Source organism: Mustela erminea, chromosome 9 (assembly GCF_009829155.1).
Source record: "Mustela erminea isolate mMusErm1 chromosome 9, mMusErm1.Pri, whole genome shotgun sequence".
Taxonomy (NCBI): domain Eukaryota; kingdom Metazoa; phylum Chordata; class Mammalia; order Carnivora; family Mustelidae; genus Mustela; species Mustela erminea.
The window spans coordinates 83437205-83455634 of NC_045622.1; the positions used below are offsets into that span (position 1 = coordinate 83437205).

Below are 18430 nucleotides of genomic sequence, written 5' to 3' on the forward strand. Positions count from 1 at the left end.
TGGTTGTCACTCCTCTCTTCTTCTTTGCCAAACATTACTTGACTACCATCCATTGCCTTCTCAACTCACTCTTTTCACCACTGGCATTCTTCTAAATGGCACCTATTTTTAAAAGGCCAGTGTCCTATTTGCCACATGGTGAATTTACCATAATATTTGCTATTCTCATGTGTCTTCCATCTGCCTTGAAACTCTTTTCTTTCGGGGTGTCTGAAGTCTCTTTCCTAATAATCTTGTTGCTCACTGCTGTATTTTCTTTTCCAGTATCTTTTCCTTTATCTGATCTAAGTGTTACTGTCTTTCAGAGTTTTATCTTTGACTTTCTTCACTTATTACCAAATTGCGGACTCTCTCTCCTTTTTTTTTTTTTTTTTTTTTTTTAAGTTTAGTTAGTTAAGTAATCTCTACACCCAGCATGAGGCTTAAACTCGCTATCCCAAGGTCAAGGATCACATGGTCTTCCGACTGAGCCATCCACGAGCCCCCTAAACTAGGGACTCTTATTCTGAGGTATGGTGCTTTTGGACGTCTATTTATTCCTCAGTTGTGTGCAGTTATGTATCTCCCTTACCCTAGGTTTTTATCACATTCTTGGAGGAGTTCCTAACTCAAAAAAGTTGAGAAGAACTGCTCTTTGTATATTCCTGAAGATTTATCTACTTCACAGGTGACTTCCAAATTCCCCAACTTCCACCTTTCCCTTTGACTCCTGCCTTCTGTTCTCAGCATCTTTAGCATTATCCCTCCAGAGTGAGTGCTGCAGTGCTGTAGTAGTTTCCTTATTGTCCCATTCCATCCTACTGTCAGGTTAAGTTTTCTTTGTCTTTGAAACAAAAATATTATTATGTCTCTATCATGCAAGTAATGTGGAGTTTTAAGTAGAGAAAAGTCCATGTTTGTTAGTGTACTAGAAATTCCTTTATTATCTGAACCCAGTTTCACTTCTCAGCTTAATTTCTCTTTACTTTTCTTACTCAAACATTCGTTTATTCCTTCCCAGTATAACTTAGTATTTTGCGATTCATATCTCTAATATCCATCTTAGTACTTTTCCTGTCTCGTATTTGCTGTTTCTCTCTGCCTGGAATGCCTTTTCCTTCCCTCCCTGCTACAGTTCTTCTCCAGGTCAACTCCTAGTCATCCTTCAAAACCCAGCTAAATATCACTTTTATTAAGAAACCTTCTTACCTAATTTATTGAGTTAACACCTTTCCCATTCTGTCATCTTTTCTTAACACCTCATCCTTTCCTTTGTATTATAATGAATTGTTTACATGTGTGCTGTCCCCCACTGGACTTTGACTCTGTCAAGGGCAGGGATTCCATTTTACTCATCACTGGATCTTCATTGGCTAGCCCAATATCTGACTTGTAAGGTGGTTAATAAGGATTGTTGGAATGGATAAACAGATTCTTGGGCTACAAATCTTGCACATGGATTATATTTTCTCTATCTGAATCAGAAAATCTTAAAAATGTTAAAACATATTTTAAAAACCATGTTTCAGCTGTTAAGTGTCTCATGAAACGATGGCTGAGTTGCTTGCTGACTGCTTCTTAGGCAGTATTTTACTAAGCATTAGGTGGCAGTAGTGTGTTGTACTTAACCTTTGCAATTTTTTTTTTTTTTTTTAGAATTCATAATCTTAATGTAGTATCCAAGTGTAAAGGACACAATGGTAGTACTTTTATACCTAACATTTTGAAACATGATCTTGTTTTCAGCTAGTGGGGGTCCTACAAAAACGAACAACAAACCCAGCCATGTCAGTCATTATACATCTCTCACCTACCTAAACTGTATTCACATTCATTATGGAATTACTATAGCACCATCTTTTTTTTTTAAAAGATTTTATTTATTTATTTGACAGACAGAGATCATAAGTAGGCAGAGAGGCAGGCAGAGAGAGAGAGAGAGAGAGAGGGAAGCAGGCTTCCTGCGGAGCAGAGAGCCCGATGCGGGGCTCGATCCCAGGACCCTGAGATCATGACCCGAGCCGAAGGCAGCAGACCAAACCACTGAGCCACCCAGGTGCCCCACTATAGCACCATCTTAACAACACTTCCTCACCAATTGTTTAGCGGCTGTTTCATAATAACAGTGATTTGCAATAAGGAAAACCAAAAATTATCTCAGAGGATATGTGTTTTCTCGACATCCTCAGAAGCTTAGTTAGGCCTCTATCTCAAAAAGAGTGTGTTAGGTTCATTGAGTTTAACTGTACTTATTTAATTTTTTTTTAACTCATGAGTTTCTGTCAATACTGAAGTCAGTTCTCTTGTTTATTGTGTTTCATTTTAGGTGAATTTCCCTCATCACTAGGTAGAATTGCCACCACCTTTCCAGGGTTTTGCATGTCATCACATCATTAAATTTAGAACACTTACATATGAAAATGTCAATGCTTTTAGTATACATTTCATTCCCATTGTAGTTTCCTAATAGCTTATAAAGTTAAATCAACAGAATTTATATTTTATTTAAAGAAAATCTGTACATTTTTGGTCCATGACAGCATTTCTACAAATAAAAGAAATAGATAACTTGTAGAAGAAGCCATTTCAGTGTTGATTCAAATATGAGCTATGTAAAATAAAAATCTTTGAAATTCTCTTTCTCATGTCTTCTTTATTTTCTTTTCTATCTCAAGGGTAGAGTACCCGAGGGAATTCAAAGCCAGTGTACTAGTATCACTAATTTGGCAGAATGATCAGTTAATAAAAGAAAAGCATGAAAGTGTTGACAGAATACACTACCTAATTAGTACCTCATGGCCTTGATGGCCACAGAGCAGAGCTTAGAGTTGCTGCAGGAGAGGAGCTCTGTAGGATCTGTAGCTGTATGTCACCACTCTTATTTAGTTTGGACTTTTATACAAAAGTGTCTTCACTGGACCCAGAAGGCATGTAAAGTTAGCCACTGGGGGTATTGGAAGCAGAGCATTTATCTTGGAATTCTCTTTGTAGCTAGTAGGTCATGTTGACTTATCATCGAAAACTTGTCTGATAGGATTTTGGGGGTAGTGGTGTCTAGCTTCTTATTTAAATTGAATATAATGTAACCCAGTGCACAAAAATTTAAATTTTTTGTGTGTCTGATATGCAAAGAAATAGGTCATATCACACTTGATAATGTCAACAAAGAAAAATAGGCATGTGACTAGCAAAAGGAATTGGTGCAAGCTTATATTTTAGAGTTAGTAAACCTCCTAGTTAAAAATATAGTGGGGAGGTCAGTTTTGGCCTTGAAAGTGTTTTGCATGGATTGCCATGATTGTGTTACTCACCCTTATATTTTACCTATTTCATTTATTCATTTCTGTGAATCCTGTTCCTACAATCTACCTCTTAATTCTTTATTTGAAAACATCAGCACATACTGTAAGCACATAACATACTGCATGGCTTTGTTTCCTTTCAGTATTTTTCAGTTTCTTGCCTCACGTTTTCCTTAGCCTTCCTTTTCTTCTTTTCTTGCTCCTCTTCTGTTCTCTTTCCCCTTCTTCTACAGTCTCCCCTTCTCTGCCTTCTCCTGTCTTTTTACTCACCTCCTCCTTGTTCCTTTTTATCTCTTTCAGCTCTTCTAAGAGCTGCCAGTGATCATACTATGTTGACATTTAGAATATTAGAGTGACATGTCAAAGAAGTTTTAACGATAACTGTGTTCAACAGCCAAGCTACAGAAAGAACCCAGATGTCCATCAACAGATGAATGGATAAAGAAGATGTAGTATATATATGTATAACGGAATACAATGCAGCCATCAAAAGAAATGAAATCTTGCCATTTGCAACGATGTGGATGGAACTAGAGGGTATTACACTGAGCAAAATAAGTCAATCAGAGAAAGACAATTATCATACGATCTCTCTGATATGAGGAATTTGAGATGCAGGATAGGCGGTTTGGTGGGTAGGGAAGGAAAAATGGAACCAGATGGGATCGGGAGGGAGACAAACCATAAGAGACTTAATCTCACAAAACAAAATGAGGGTTGCTGGGGGGTGGGAGGGTAGGGAGAGGATTGTTGGGATGTGGGCATTGGGGAGTGTATGTGATATGGTGAGTGCTGTGAAATGTGTAAGCGTGATGATTCACAGACCTGTACCCCTGGGGCAAATAATACATTATATATTAATAAAAATAATTATGAAAACAGTAACTGTTCAGAAGACTAAAAAGTCTCTTTAAAAATATGGTATTGACCAGTCAGAATGGCTAAAATGACAGATGCTGACGAGGATGCGGAGAAAGGAGAACCCTCCTACACTGTTGGTGGGAATGCAAGCTGGTGCAACCACTCTGGAAAACAGCATGGAGGTTCCTCAAAATGTTGAAAATAGAACTACCCTATGACCCAGCAATTGCACTATTGGGTATTTACCCTAAAGATACAAACGTAGTGATCCGAAGGGGCACGTGCACCCGAATGTTTATGGAGGGTATTGTGCTTAGCAAAATAAATCAATCAGAGAAAGACAACTATCATATGATCTCCCTGATATGAGGAAGTGGAGATGCAACATGGGGGCTTAAGGGGTAGGAGAAGAATAAATGAAACAAGATGGGACTGGGAGGGAGACAAACCATAAGTGATTCTTAATCTCACAAAACAATCAGGGTTGCTGGGGGGAGGGGGGTTGGGAGAGAGGGATGGGGTTATGGACATTGGGGAGGGTATGTGCTATGGTGAATGCTGTGAAGTGTGTAAACCTGGTGATTCACAGACCTGTAACCCTGGGGATAAAAATATATGTTTATAAAAAATTTAAAAATTTAAAAAAATATGGTGTTGAAATGACTCTTTTAGAGAATAGAGGCAATCATTAGCAATTCTGGTAGACCAAAGAGATTCTACTACTTTTAAAAAAATATTTTATTTATTTATTTATTTGGCAGAGAAAGAGCAGGAACACATAAACGGGGGGAGCTACAGAAGGAGAGGGAGAAGCAGGCTTCCCTGCTGAGCAGGGAACCCGATGCAGAGCTCGATCCCAAGATCTTGGTATCATGATTGAGCCAAAGGCAGTTGCTTAACCAACTGAGTCACCCAGGTGCCTGGAGATTCTGTTTCTTTATACTGTTCTATCAGTGTGACTGCCATGTAGTCACACTGAAGCCTTACTCTTAGGCTCTCTGGGGACCATGGGACTAAGTTACAGTAGTATTTTATTGTGAATAAATTCATAGGATTAGTCATAAGAATTCCTTAAGATCAGTTTTCATGTTATGTAGCCAAATTTAGAGTTCTAGGAGAGCATACTGTTTTTGTCCAAATATTAGTTATTCACCAACATTCACAGAGGAACTAAGGAAGGTAGTTTTTATAGATTTTTAAAAGCCACAAGTGTGGAGTGCCTGGGTGGCTCAATCAGTTAAATATCCCACTCTTGATTTTGACTCAGGTCATGATCTCAGGGTCATGAGATGATCAGCCCTGCTTTGGGCTCCATGCTAGCTGTGGAACCCACTTAAGATTCTCTCTCTCCCATTCCTTTGCCCTTTTCCCCATCTGAAAAAAATCCAACAAGTGTGCTTTTTTTTTTTTTTAATTAATTATGTATATATGTGTGTATATGCATATGTGTTCATATATATCATTCTCGTCCAAATTGGGCAGATGCACAGAAGCAGAAAGTAGATCAGTGGTTGCCAGGGCCTTGGAAGGAAAGGGGAGTAGAGAAGGACTCCTAACAGATGCAGGGTTTCTTGTAGAGTGATGAAAATGTTCTGAAATTAGATGGTGGTGATGTTCGTACAACTCTGAATATTCAAAACCACTGAATTACATATTTTTAAAAAGATGAATCCTATGGTATGTGAATTGTATTTCAATAAAACTGTTATTTGTTAAATAAATAGTTAACTACTTATAAAATAAATAAATAAATAAATAAATAAATACAGTCATAATCGTAAGGTTTGATGGATTGGAAGAAAATAAGTTTATATCGGAAAAAACAAGTTTATATCGGAAAAATTAAGTTTTTGAAAAGGAGAATGGTAGTTTTAACTCTCTGTCTTAATTTCACTTAAAAGGATTGTAGTAATATGGGCCCTACTCTGTAGGACCAGTTGTGACTCTGGTCACACAAATTCTTGTTATGTGATCCTAAAAACACTGCTTTAACTTACTGTTCACTCAAATAACATAACTTGATATTTATTCTTTCAGTTTCTTCAAATATAAGACAGATTTTTGTTTTCAAGTTCTGCTAATTTTAAGCTATCAACAAACACTGTTAATTGAGTGTTTAAAAATAGGTGTATAGGGGCACCTGGCTGGCTCAGTTGGAAGTGCATGCAACTCTTGATCTCAGGGTTGTGAGTTCAAGCCCCACATGGGGTGTAGAGATTACTAAAAAAATGAATAAACTTAAGGAAAAAAATAGGATAGAAGAACATACTTTTTGGGAGGTAGAGATAGCAATGAACTGGGAAAATCTGTTTAGGAAAAGGGGCTGCCCTTCCTTGTCCTTTAAAAAAATATATATCAACTTAGGAATTTCTGGTTTTCCAAAGTGGTAAAAGATTAGTTTTTGATATGAGTAATTGTGCCATCTTCTGATTGATGGTCCAAGGACATCTTTCCCTCTCCCACTGTATATTTGGAAGAATAGTGCCAATCGTAGCAAGCAGAACCAAAGAGAAGTGTGGTAGGAAGACTTTCCTGCACCTGAGGAATATTAGAAAAGGTGATTCAATACCCTTTCCTTTCTTCTCCATCTCTTTCCTTCCCAGATAAATCCTTGTTATAGAGGGCTATTGTGGAAGTTTCTTGTGTTGCAAAATGGCAGAGGGAACCTGCTCTCCCTCAGCCCTGGTTTGTTATAAGTTGGTTAAGAGACCCAGTTGCCTGCATCCTTACCTTATATAAACCTCAGGGGCCCAGTGGTGGGGAGTACTCTGGCCTCTGGCCTCTCTCCTTCATGCTTGATCTTGTTTTCTGGCAGTATGACCAACACAGCAGAATAGGGCTGGCAGGCAGAAATTCTGGCCTATATGTCAGATGTGGAAGGAAAGGGAGTTCTCAGAGTTGGCCCTGGCCTCTGTAGCAGCTGATCAGGACTCAACCAGTGCATTTCAGCCAGGGTGTGTTGGAGCACAGACCTCCTGGGATCCGGGACATACTTCAGAGGAGTTTTGTGGGTAGATTGGAGGAGAGAAGAGCTTGAGAAGCTTTTTTGTGAGAGAATCAGATGGTGGCACCTGACTGACTCAGTTGGTGAAACATGTGACTCTTGATCTTGGGGTCAGGAGTTTGAGCCCCACATTGGGGATGGGGATTACTTAATAAATCAAAGTTAAAAAGAGAGAGAGAGAGAGAGAGAGAGAGAGAAAAGGCAGTGGTTGGGAGAGGTTTAGGAAGTGTTGGGGAGGGTCTCCTGTGACTGTGTCAGTGTTTAGAGAATAAGAGCAAAGAAGTGCAGTTATTTGGATTAACTTTTAGTGACTGAACTGTTTTTTTCTCTGTCTTGTTTTGTGAAGGAAGGAAAATTAAGGATGTGATAAGCCCTTTCAGGGAGAATATCCTTGGTTTTCATAAAATTGTCAAAGATTAAGAAACTGCTAATTTTAATAGAGCCTATATTTAATACTTTCACAAATCAAAAGGAGTTCTTCATCAGTAAAAACGTGGGACAGTGGTATTCTTGCTGTCAGATATTATTATGGTCAGATGTACGAATGCCCTCTTACATAATTCGCTTAACTTGACCTTTTCAATTTTCTTTCACAACCAGTGTCTAAAGAAATGGGTTCTTACTATCTTTAGAGGTGATGAGTGCCTCAAAATGTAGTACGGACTGGATTCATGAAAGCAAGAAGACTTCAGATCAAAATGACCCACAATAAGCTTTTATTCAGTGTTTATGTGTGTGCTGTGCTTTGAAGTTCCTCAGTGGTATTCTGCATTGTAGTCTCTTTGGAATGTGTATCAACTGTGATGTCATGGAAATTCGACATTGGGCCTATTGGGGCTTGGCAGGACATTATCTGAATGGGATTCTGTCCACAGAATTATTGGCAAAAAAGGTGAAAAAATGCCATGGCATCCAGTTCTCTTTTTTGCAGATACTGATAAAAATTTCCTGATGTTATGATAGATACTCTCTTTTTAGTAGTACAGAATTCGTATAGGAAACACGAACACCTTCCTTTTCAGAAAACTGAGCAGGGTAGAGAAAAGGACATTAAGGACTTTTTTTTTTTTTTTTTAAAGTTTCAACCTTTTCCATATTCGCACATCCCACAGTTACACATCCATTTTTTCCCAAGTATGTTCTTGAATTTATTCCTCTTAGTAAGAATCTGTGTGATCCATATCTCATTCTTCAGTTTGGAAAGTATTTGAAGAAGACCACTGCGTCGAAGCATATCCCTGAATCATATCTGTCCATGTGTTAGCTGAATAGAATGACTAGTTAATACTCATTTACTAGGAAGGAGGGGGAGAGCAAAGATACAAAAGTGCAAAGCTCAGATTAAAACTAAAATTTGCTCCTCCTCCTATCTAGTGCTGACTATCTAGTGCTGACTAAAATGAGGAACTTTCAGACTTTGTACTTTTGGGGAAAGTTACATGTACAACTTAAATAAGTATTTATAGAGGATATTTGTGAAGTGGGGCATTGTGCTAATCTCCGCAGAGCTACAGATATAGTTAAGATACAGTATTTGTAGGGCGCCTGGGTGGCTCAGTGGGTTAAGCCGCTGCCTTCGGCTCAGGTCATGATCTCAGGGTCCTGGGATCAAGTCCCGCATCGGGCTCTCTGCTCAGCAGGGAGCCTGCTTCCTCTTCTCTCTCTCTCTCTCTGCCTGCCTCTCTGCCTACTTGTGATCTTTCTCTGTCAAATAAATAAATAAAATCTTTAAAAAAAAAAAGATACAGTATTTGTAGTAAGTGTTTTAGAGGAGGGCTGAGTTCCCCAAGTAACTATCAGTTCCTTTAAAATTAGGAATGATGAAGCAGTTCAAAAGGACACACACACACACACACACACACATCTCATTCCCTCTGGGTAGGGATGTTAAACATAGCTTCACGGAAGAGATGCATTTGAACTGATGGGGGATGTTTCAGTGGAGACAACAGTATAAATAAGACATGGAAACAAAGGTATGCATATTAAGGGATGAGATCTGAAGGACTAGTGTAGAATGACTAGGCATAAATGCTTTATCTGTAATGCTTGTAATAGAACTGGAATGGTAGGTTGGGGTTCTTTTATTGGAGGACTTTACCTATAAGAGTAAAGACTATGACTGTAATTCACTGTATAGTAGGTTACCTATTAAAATTTTTGAGCTAGGGAATGACATGATTAGCATTTTAAGGCTAGGCACGTGAACCTGGAAGTGGATACATGGATTGAGAGCTATTAGAAGGCGAATGCTAGAGAACAAGAAAGAGCTACTTTTCATTTTAACTAGTTTTGGCACTGAGAATAGAAAGGACATTGTGTAGGCAGAATCTACTGAATTTGGTGGTTCATGGGATGAGGGAAAGGAGGGTTGCCCTGTTATTGCAGCCTGGATTATTAGGAAATGTATTTATTATTCTCTTATTCACTCATTCTTTCAGCTTTTATTGAGCCTAGTGGTGAATTCAACAGGAGGTGAAACTAATTTTAGAGTCTGGATGATAAATTGGATTTTGAACATGTTGAACTTTAGGTAGTACTGATGAGATAGCTTTTAGGTGTTTTGGAATTTGGTTATGGAATTCAAGAAAGTTTGAAGCTAGAAATAGAGAGCTAGCATCCAATTAATGATATCAAACACATTTTTACACAAACCAAAGTACTGTGTCCTTAGAGTCCACATTAATAGATCAAATAATACCAGTATAACAATTTGGGAATTATTGTTTAAATAAATTTGCTCAGAGGCATTTTTGTAGTTGATTGTTACTTTCTGTTTACAGTCAATATTTTACAAATCAAAACAGCATAATCACACATGTGTAGTAAAGGATTAATGTATGATTCCCTAACTTTTTATTTAATTTTAGATTTAAGTAGCAAGCTATCAGTAAAGTAAAGCAGTATGTCCTTTTAAAAAGGAATGCAATAAATAAATAAATAAATAAATAAATAAATAAATAAAAAGGAATGTAAGAAAGACATTAAAGGGGCACCTGGGTGGCTCAGTCAGTTAGGCATCTACCTTCGGTTCAGGTCATGATCCCAGGGTCCCAGGATTGAGCACTGCATGGGGCTCCCTGCTCAGTGGGGAGTCTACTTCTGCCTCTCCTTCTGCCCCTTTCCCCTGCTCATGCGTGCTCTCTCTCTGATGTGGTCTCTTTCAAATAAATAAATAAAAACTTTAAAAAAAGAAAAAGGCATTAAAACTGGTGGACCTCTGTTTAGGTGATCTGAAATAATACCTTACTGTATAGTGGGCAGTTTACCATAAAACTGTCTTATACACTTTCTTTAAAGAAATACCATTTCATTTCAACTTTACATGTTTCTTAGCCATTAGAAAAGGTCATTTGGAGTTAATGAATATATGAATTTGCACTAAAACCTTTTAGAAGTTGCTAGAATTTTTACAGTGTATTGTAATATGCTCTTCTCAACTTATACATACTTTTAACTTTTGTCTTTTTAGTAGAAAAACACTTGTCTCTGTGTTAAACCTATCAGTGGACATTATTGTATGTTCAATAGCTGAAGCCTGATATAAGTTGTATCCTCCTCTAAAAATAAATCAACAGGTTAAAATACTACTGGCATATTGTTCAGATTTCATCAGCTTCCTCATCATTGACGTTGGCATTTGTGCAAACAATGAAATAAAGGGGCTGGCATTTATGATTAGTGAATAAAAGATATCAAATATCAAAAAATTTATGACTTAGAAAACTTTGTGTCATTTTCATTGTGGTGGTCTATGTTAACAATTGATGAGTGTCACTCATTGAGCATTTTTTTTTTCTTTTTTTGTGTGTGGATACCTACATGGAGGGATGCATCTGTCAAGGCGAAATGTTTACAAAGCACTAATTTTCTGACTTGCACCCAATTCTGTGTTTTAAGCAGTAGAGGTTAACAGCGTGCTTCTCATACTTTAGCATGCATAATAATTGCCTAGAGAGTTTGTCGAAACAGATTCTGGATCCCACATGCCCCCCACTCCTCCCAGGTTTGGGATGGGGCCATCTTCTAACGAGCTCTCAGATAATACTGATGATGCAAATCTGAGGACTACAGTTTGAATTTCTCTGGGCTGACATATTGTGATAGTCACTCCATAATTAGATATTTAGAAAGCACTTGGAATTATATGGAGAGGATTGAAAATCAAAATGTTCCATATTGGACAACCCTTTGCCATAGAATCTCAGCTAGTCATAATTAAGAGTTCCTAATGAAAACTGTAATTATTAATTAGATAATTAGTTAGGATATAGATAACATATATTAATCCTGATATTCTATTACATAATTTTCTGCATATCTTATAGTTGCATGAGTGATCTTATATTTTCAGATCAAGACAGTTTCTTGTCTTTTGTTTGTGTTATTTTTCTCATCCTCAATTAGTGACATGGGGACTTAACGAATATAGGACTGTGTAATTGATAAATTTCCCCCCAAAGTGAGGAGGTTAAACAGATCATAAAGTTGTAACTATCAAGTCACTTGAGAATAGTAAAATAGCGGTTTTGCTAAAACTTTGGAGACTGACACCTCTGTACTGTTATAATAATCACAGAGAGACACTCTGTGTATTGTGACATATTTATGATATTTTAATTTTGAATGTACTTAGTCTTCCGCTCAGCAATACTTAACTTTTTAAAATATTGTAAAGTTTTTTGGAGGTTGGTATATGTACTTATGAAAGCAATAAAAGTATATTTTTATACTGTCTGTGATTTAAACTTTTCACTAATGTGTATTGGTCTTTGTATTAATTTTCTATGTTTTAATTATATTTTTCTTTCAATATTGGAAGAAATTTATCATTTTTTACTCTATAGCTTAGAAAGGTTTTCTAATTTTCTTTTAATAATTTTAGTCATGTCTGAAGGTGTTTTTCTATTGAGATGTGGTCAACATACAGTGAAAAATACACAGCTCTTAAATATTCAATTTAGTGAGATTTGGTATCTTATAACCACATTCTCAAACAAAATACTAATGTTTCAGTTCCTCCAGAAAATTTCCTGTGTCCCTTTTTAGTTAATTTCCACCCCTTACTCTCACCTGGAAACCAACTTTTAATTTCTATCACTATAGAATAGTTTTGCCTGAATTTAAATTTCATATCAGTGTAATCAAGTAGTAAGTATCCTTTTGTTCTTGTCAAGTGTAATGTTTTAGATATTCATCTTTGTTATTGAGTATATCATAGTTTTTTTTTTCTTTTTTATTGTTGAATAGTATTCCTATGTGGCCATACTACCATTTCTCCATTCTCCTGTTCATAGACTTTCTTGTTCCAGTTTTTGGCTATTGTGAGTAAGGCTGTGAGTACATTGTTTTATAAGTCTTTTAGTGAGCAAAAGTTTATGTTTCATTTCTCTTAAGTAAATATCCAAAAGTAAATATCCAAAATTATTTGACCATAGAGTAGGTATCTGTGTGTCTTTATCAGAAATTGTCAAATAATTTCCTCCCAGCACCATATGAGAGCTTCAGTTATTCTATATCTTCACCAACATTTAGTGTTATGTCCTTTTTATTTTAGCCATTCTATTAGGTGTTTAATAATATTTGATATTTTAAATGTACATTTTCCTGTTAACTAATGAAAAAGTTTGAGTACAAGTTCATGTGCCATATAGTCTGTTCATCTATCTTCTTTGAAAAGTCTGTTTTCCCCCCGATTTTTAATAAGTGTGTTTTTTTTATCATCAATTTGTAGGATTTTGTTATTGTTGTATATTCTTTCTTTTCTAAAGATTTTATTTATTTATTTGAGAGAGAGAAAGCATGAGCAGGGGTGGGGCAGAGGGAGAGGCAGGCTTCCCACTGAGCACAGAGCCCGATGGAGGACTCCATCCCAGGACCACAGGATCATGACCTGTGCGAAGGCAGACGCTTAACCGACTGAACCACCCAGGTGCCCCCCAAATGTTGTATATTCCAGGTGCAAGTCTTTTGTTAGATATATAGTTAATCATTTTTTTTTTTTTAACCAGTCTGTGGCTTGTCTATTTTCTTAATGGTGTCTCTGCTGAGCAGAAAGTTTTAAAATTTTAATGTTCAGTTTATCCATTTTGTGTCATTATTGTTTGTGCTTTTTGTCTTCTGTCAAAGCAGTCTTTGCCTACCCCAAGGGATAAAGATATTCTCTTGTATTTTCCTTCTAGAAACTTTATGGTTCTGTGTTTTATATTTATGTCTGTGACTCATTCATCCTGTGTTAATTCTTGGTTATGAAATGAGAGGGGTTGAAGTTAATTTTTCCACTTGGCATCCAGTTGTTTTAGTTCAATTTATTGAATTGCATTGATACCTTTGCTGAAAATCAATTGACTGTGCATATAGTACGTATATATATATATATATAGAGAGAGAGAGAGAGAGAGAGTCTATTATTTCTAGATTCTTTATTCTGTTTTATTGATATATTTAGATATATATATGTATATGCCAGCATTACAATCTTGATAGTATAGCTTTATAAGTCTTGAAATCCAGTAGTGTAAGTTCTTCATCTTTGTTCTATTTCAAGATTCTTTTGCCTATTCTAGAATCTTTGTATTTCTATATAAACCATAGGTATATTTACACAGTATATGATTTCTTATAGCTGCTAAAATAAATTAATACAAATGTGGTGGTTAAAAACAACAGAAATGTATTCTTCCACAATTCTGGAGTCTAGAAATCCAGAATCAATATAACTGGACCAAAGTCAAGGCTCTAGGGGTAAGAGTCCATTCCTTGTCTTCTAGCTGCTGGTGGCTGTCAGCATTCCCTGGCTTATGGACTCATCACTCCCAGTCTTTGATACCATTATTTGAAATCCTTCTCTGTCTCTCTGAATGTTCTTCATACCATCTTCTCTCTGTGTGTCATAGCCCTTCTGCCTCTTTTTTTTTAAGAATACTTTGAATTTAGTAATTCAGAGTACTTTCCATTTAAAGATCTTCAAGTTACACCTTCAAAGATCCTTTTTCCTTATGTAATACTTTACAGGTCCCAGAAATTAGGACCTGATATCTTTAGGGGCCATTATTAGCCTACCATGGAATGTTTTATTCTCTTTTAGACCTTCGTTTTGTTCTGGAACTTGCTGTCAAAACAGATTGGACTGAGACTTTTAGCACCCTAAATAACATATTTATTTATTTGCTAATAATTGCCATTTCTTTCTTTCTTTCTTTCTTTCTTTCTTTTATTTTTTTTAAAGATTTTATTTATTTATTTGACAGACAGAGATCACAAGTAGGCAGAGAGGCAGTCAGAGAGAGAGGGGGAAGCAGGCTCCCCACAGAGCAGAGAGCCCCATGTGGGGCTTGATCCGAGGACCCTGGGATCATGACCTGAGCCGAAGGCAGAGGCTTTAACCCACTGAGCCACCCAGGTGCCCCTCTTACTTTTTTTTAAACATAAAATGTACAGGGGTACAGGTCTGAATAATTGCCATTTCTTTTCTTTTCTTTTCTTTCTTTTTTTTTTTTTTTTAAAGATTTAGTTTGTTTATTTGACAGAGATCACAAGTAGACAGAGAGGCAGGCAGAGAGAGAAAGAGGGAGAAGCAGGCTCCCTGCTGAGCAGAGAGCCCAATGCAGGGCTTGATCCTAGGACCCTGAGATCATGATCTGAGCCGAAGGTAGAAGCTAGCCCAATTAGGTGCCCCTAATTGCCATTTCTTAATTGGACTCTATCATAGAATAAAATTTATTGCATTCTAATAATAGCACAACAAATTAGACCTAAAAAGCCTCAGCTGGTGAGTTGCTTATTTAACATAGCAGTCAGGAAAATACCAAGTTAGTAAGAAATTGTATTATGCTTGGACTGTCATAGAACTGATCTATGACTCAGTAAAATGTAGTGATAGTTTCTCATTTTGGGTGGCCACAAACTAATTCTTGATTTTGTAGGGCTTTCTTGGTAAGGCTTGTTACATAAATCTTCTTCACATAGTATTAGAAGAATAGGTTAGCTAGCTAGAGAACTTTAACGTTGCAAACTCTGTTTTGGTTTGGGGATGTTACTTAAATTGCCCAAATGTAGGGACTGCCTAGACCTTAGTATGGGAATGACTTTTATGAGCATGATTTGATAAATCATTATCATAAAAAGATGAAATAGTGAAGCCTTAGTTTCCCTTTCTTTTCTTAAGTCATTATATTAATTAGCTTAAATATTTAAATGTTGATAACTGTTAAATTTGGCATAGGAAGAGAAATAGTTTGCCAAAGGGAAATTCTCTTTGTTTGCCCTGTAATCTTTTTCTCAGCATGCATAGTGTTCTTCTGTGCAACCAGATAACACAATAGCTTTTGCTCTGCCAGCAAGAATAATCACCAGTGTGAAAAAGTTCAGCATGAAAACAAATTCACTGTCAAAACCAGTAGTCTACGTTATGATTAAAAATTTATATACTTTCTGATTTCTGGATTGAGGATTGAAGTCAATTTACTTCGTGTTACTTGCCACAACTCACTGAGTGACTTTGGCCTTAGCAACTTGGATAATGCATGATGTTCCACTTGTAGATATTTTGTGTTCTTTCAATGTCTCTAAAATAGTCAAAGAATTTAAGTGAGTATGCCATTATTAATTGATAAGTATGTGAGTGAATCATATTAATGTCATGAAATGTAAAAATGGTGGGTTTTTTTTTTTTGCGTGTTTTTTAATAAAAACTTGGAAGAAAAAGGGACAAAATCTAAAGGAGGAAAACTAGTCTACTAGTTCAAGGAGATTCCCAAGGTAACTTTTAAAACTAAGGTATGTTCTGTAACATATTTGATAAAACTTTCAGAGTAATTACTGGTGGCAAATTCTAGTTGAATACTATCAAGTGGTTCCTTGTTTACTTGAGAGTGAAACAATGAAATGTTTGAATATCTGCTACTATGGTCCCCACGTTATTTAAGTGAAATGTCTCTACATTTACATAACCTTTTCTCACTTATTTGTTGAAAGATTGCTGAAATGCAAATGACATTGATTTTTTCAGAATGAATAAATAAAAAGAGAAAGGAGAGTCATGGAGAATATGGGGGAAAAGGAAATAATATGAGATCTCTAGTAAGCCACATTTTATGTTAAGATTTGAGAATTGATGAATTTGTATAAAACGTTCTTGTTTTGACCAAATACTTTAAACAAATTACTGCATATTGAAAACATTTTTAAACATTTCTTAGGTTTTGAAAACACAAGTGAGAAAGATTTACTAATGAATTAACTTATATCCCAATGTTTTGTTTAGTTCTTCAAAGTTATTTCTTACTGGGGTGCCTGGGTGGCTCAGTTGGTTGAACATTTGACTCTTGGTTTTGGCTCCGGTCATGATCTCAGGGTCATGAGATTGAGCCCCATGTGGGGCTCCGTGCAAGGTGGGGAGTCTGCTTGAGTGTTTTGAGGTGCTTTCTCTCTCCCTCTGCCTCTGGCCTTCCTCCTCGTGTGTGCGTGTGTGTGTGTGTGTGTGTGTGTACGCATGCACGCACGCACGCTTCTCTATCTCTAAAATAAATCCTTAGAACAAAAAAATGTTTCTTACCAATCTGCCGTAGAATAACCATTATTCAATAAAAGTTCTTGTTTGGGGATTTGTAACTTTAAAATCTTCAGGACTGGAAAAAAATATCTTCCGGTCTGAGCTGGAAGATGAAAGGTATTTATTTTTAAGTATTAGATTGTATAATCTGATTTCCTAAGAAAAAGCTAGTAGTTCAATAGTGATGGTGTTTACAGCTAAGTACCTTATATAAGGAAAGTGTCATACTCTGCATAGTTTGTGCCCTTTCTTTGTCATGTCCTGCTCGTCTGCAAGTACCTATTTCTGTTTGCGTTAGTCATCCTCTCTAGGTAAATTGTCCATGAGACCAGTGATTCCATCAGCAAATTATCCAGAAAATGCTGTCTTTGCATGTTGTGACAGATCATGTCACTGGTGGATTTATAGCTACTCCAGTGGTCTAATTAACCTGGCAGTTGTCTCCTGTGCCCAGCACTGTTGTCTCATTGCTTTGGTATCTTAGTTTTTATCTTCTCATCACCTTCTTTCTTAACTAAAACTTAGATTTACTTAGATTTACAAGTTTTGGGGTTTTTTGTTTTGTTTTAGTTTTGTTTTTAACCTAACCCCCATCAACCCTCTCTACTCACCACCCCCTTTATTTTTGATTGGCAGTATCATCCAGATAAACAAAGTGCAGATGTGCCAGCAGGAACAGTGGAGCAATGTATACAGAAGTTCATCGAAATTGATCAGGCATGGAAAATTCTAGGGAATGAAGAGACAAAAAAAGAGTATGACCTGCAGCGGCATGGTGGGTACTTGGGGTGAGGAGCCATAGCACACTGGCAACTCTTTGAAGCGCATTCTGCAGCCATTCCTGAGGAGCGTTTTCCAGCCTTCATACCAAGTTATTATTGCCGCCTTGACTCCTCCCCTCCATCACTGTTTTTAACTATGTCCTCTGCTTAGTAGTGCTTATTGTGTATCCATTGAGTAGTTAACAAAACTACTAGGATGTGGCTTCTTTGGAAGCCATGAAAGCTGCTTTTTCTAACTAATGAAAAATGTTCAATCACACATTTCTAATTAATTTTTAATAACTTCTTTTCATTAAATTTAATTATGTACTCATTCAAATTTTAATTGTAGCACTTTTAACAAAGTGTACTATATAAATGACAATCGAAAGGAGGGAACTGTAGGGGATAACATCATAAAGCACTCTGCTGTCTTCCAACTTGTTTTAGGCTAGGATTCATGATTGTCTCCCGAATAAACTATTCTTTATAAGATTGCCATAAATGGTATTTTAGGAATGCACCTTTCCTGAGCAGTTTTAAAAGTCATTTCTATTATGCATTTTAGAAAATAGCTTCTTAAAACAGTGACAAGCTCTTGTGAGAAAGAAAGGGAAAAATGTAGGTCAGGTTTGTCACACATAGACTGCAGTTACACGAAGTGATAGGCTGTCTTTCAGCAGTGGCCTTGGGATAGGAGTCCCTCAGTCTTCTATTTGAACCTTCAGTATGCACCCTGCATGCTAATGGGGGGGAGTCAATAATCAGTTACAGCCTGTGGGGAAAACACTCAATTGCACTCTGCAATAGCGCACCAGGTTCAACATCGACTTGAATGTGTTGATAAAAGCTCACTGTCTCTGTAGTTGATTATTGAATCCCCTCCCAGGCCCTACACCGGCACATCATCAAACCTAACAAAATGATTTTAAGGCTCCAGCGACTATGGTTCTGAAAATTTGATTTGAGA

At 36.7% G+C, this 18430-nt stretch overlaps 1 protein-coding gene across 1 annotated transcript in view; it reads left to right on the top strand.

Annotated features, from left to right (window-relative positions):
- The window catches only part of DNAJC24 (DnaJ heat shock protein family (Hsp40) member C24), a 61937-nt gene that overhangs the window by 24168 nt on the left and 19339 nt on the right, over nt 1-18430 (top strand). Inside the window, exon 3 of the mRNA XM_032359373.1 lies at nt 17336-17474. Coding sequence (XP_032215264.1) covers nt 17336-17474 — 139 coding nt within the window. The remainder of the gene's footprint in view (nt 1-17335; nt 17475-18430) is intronic.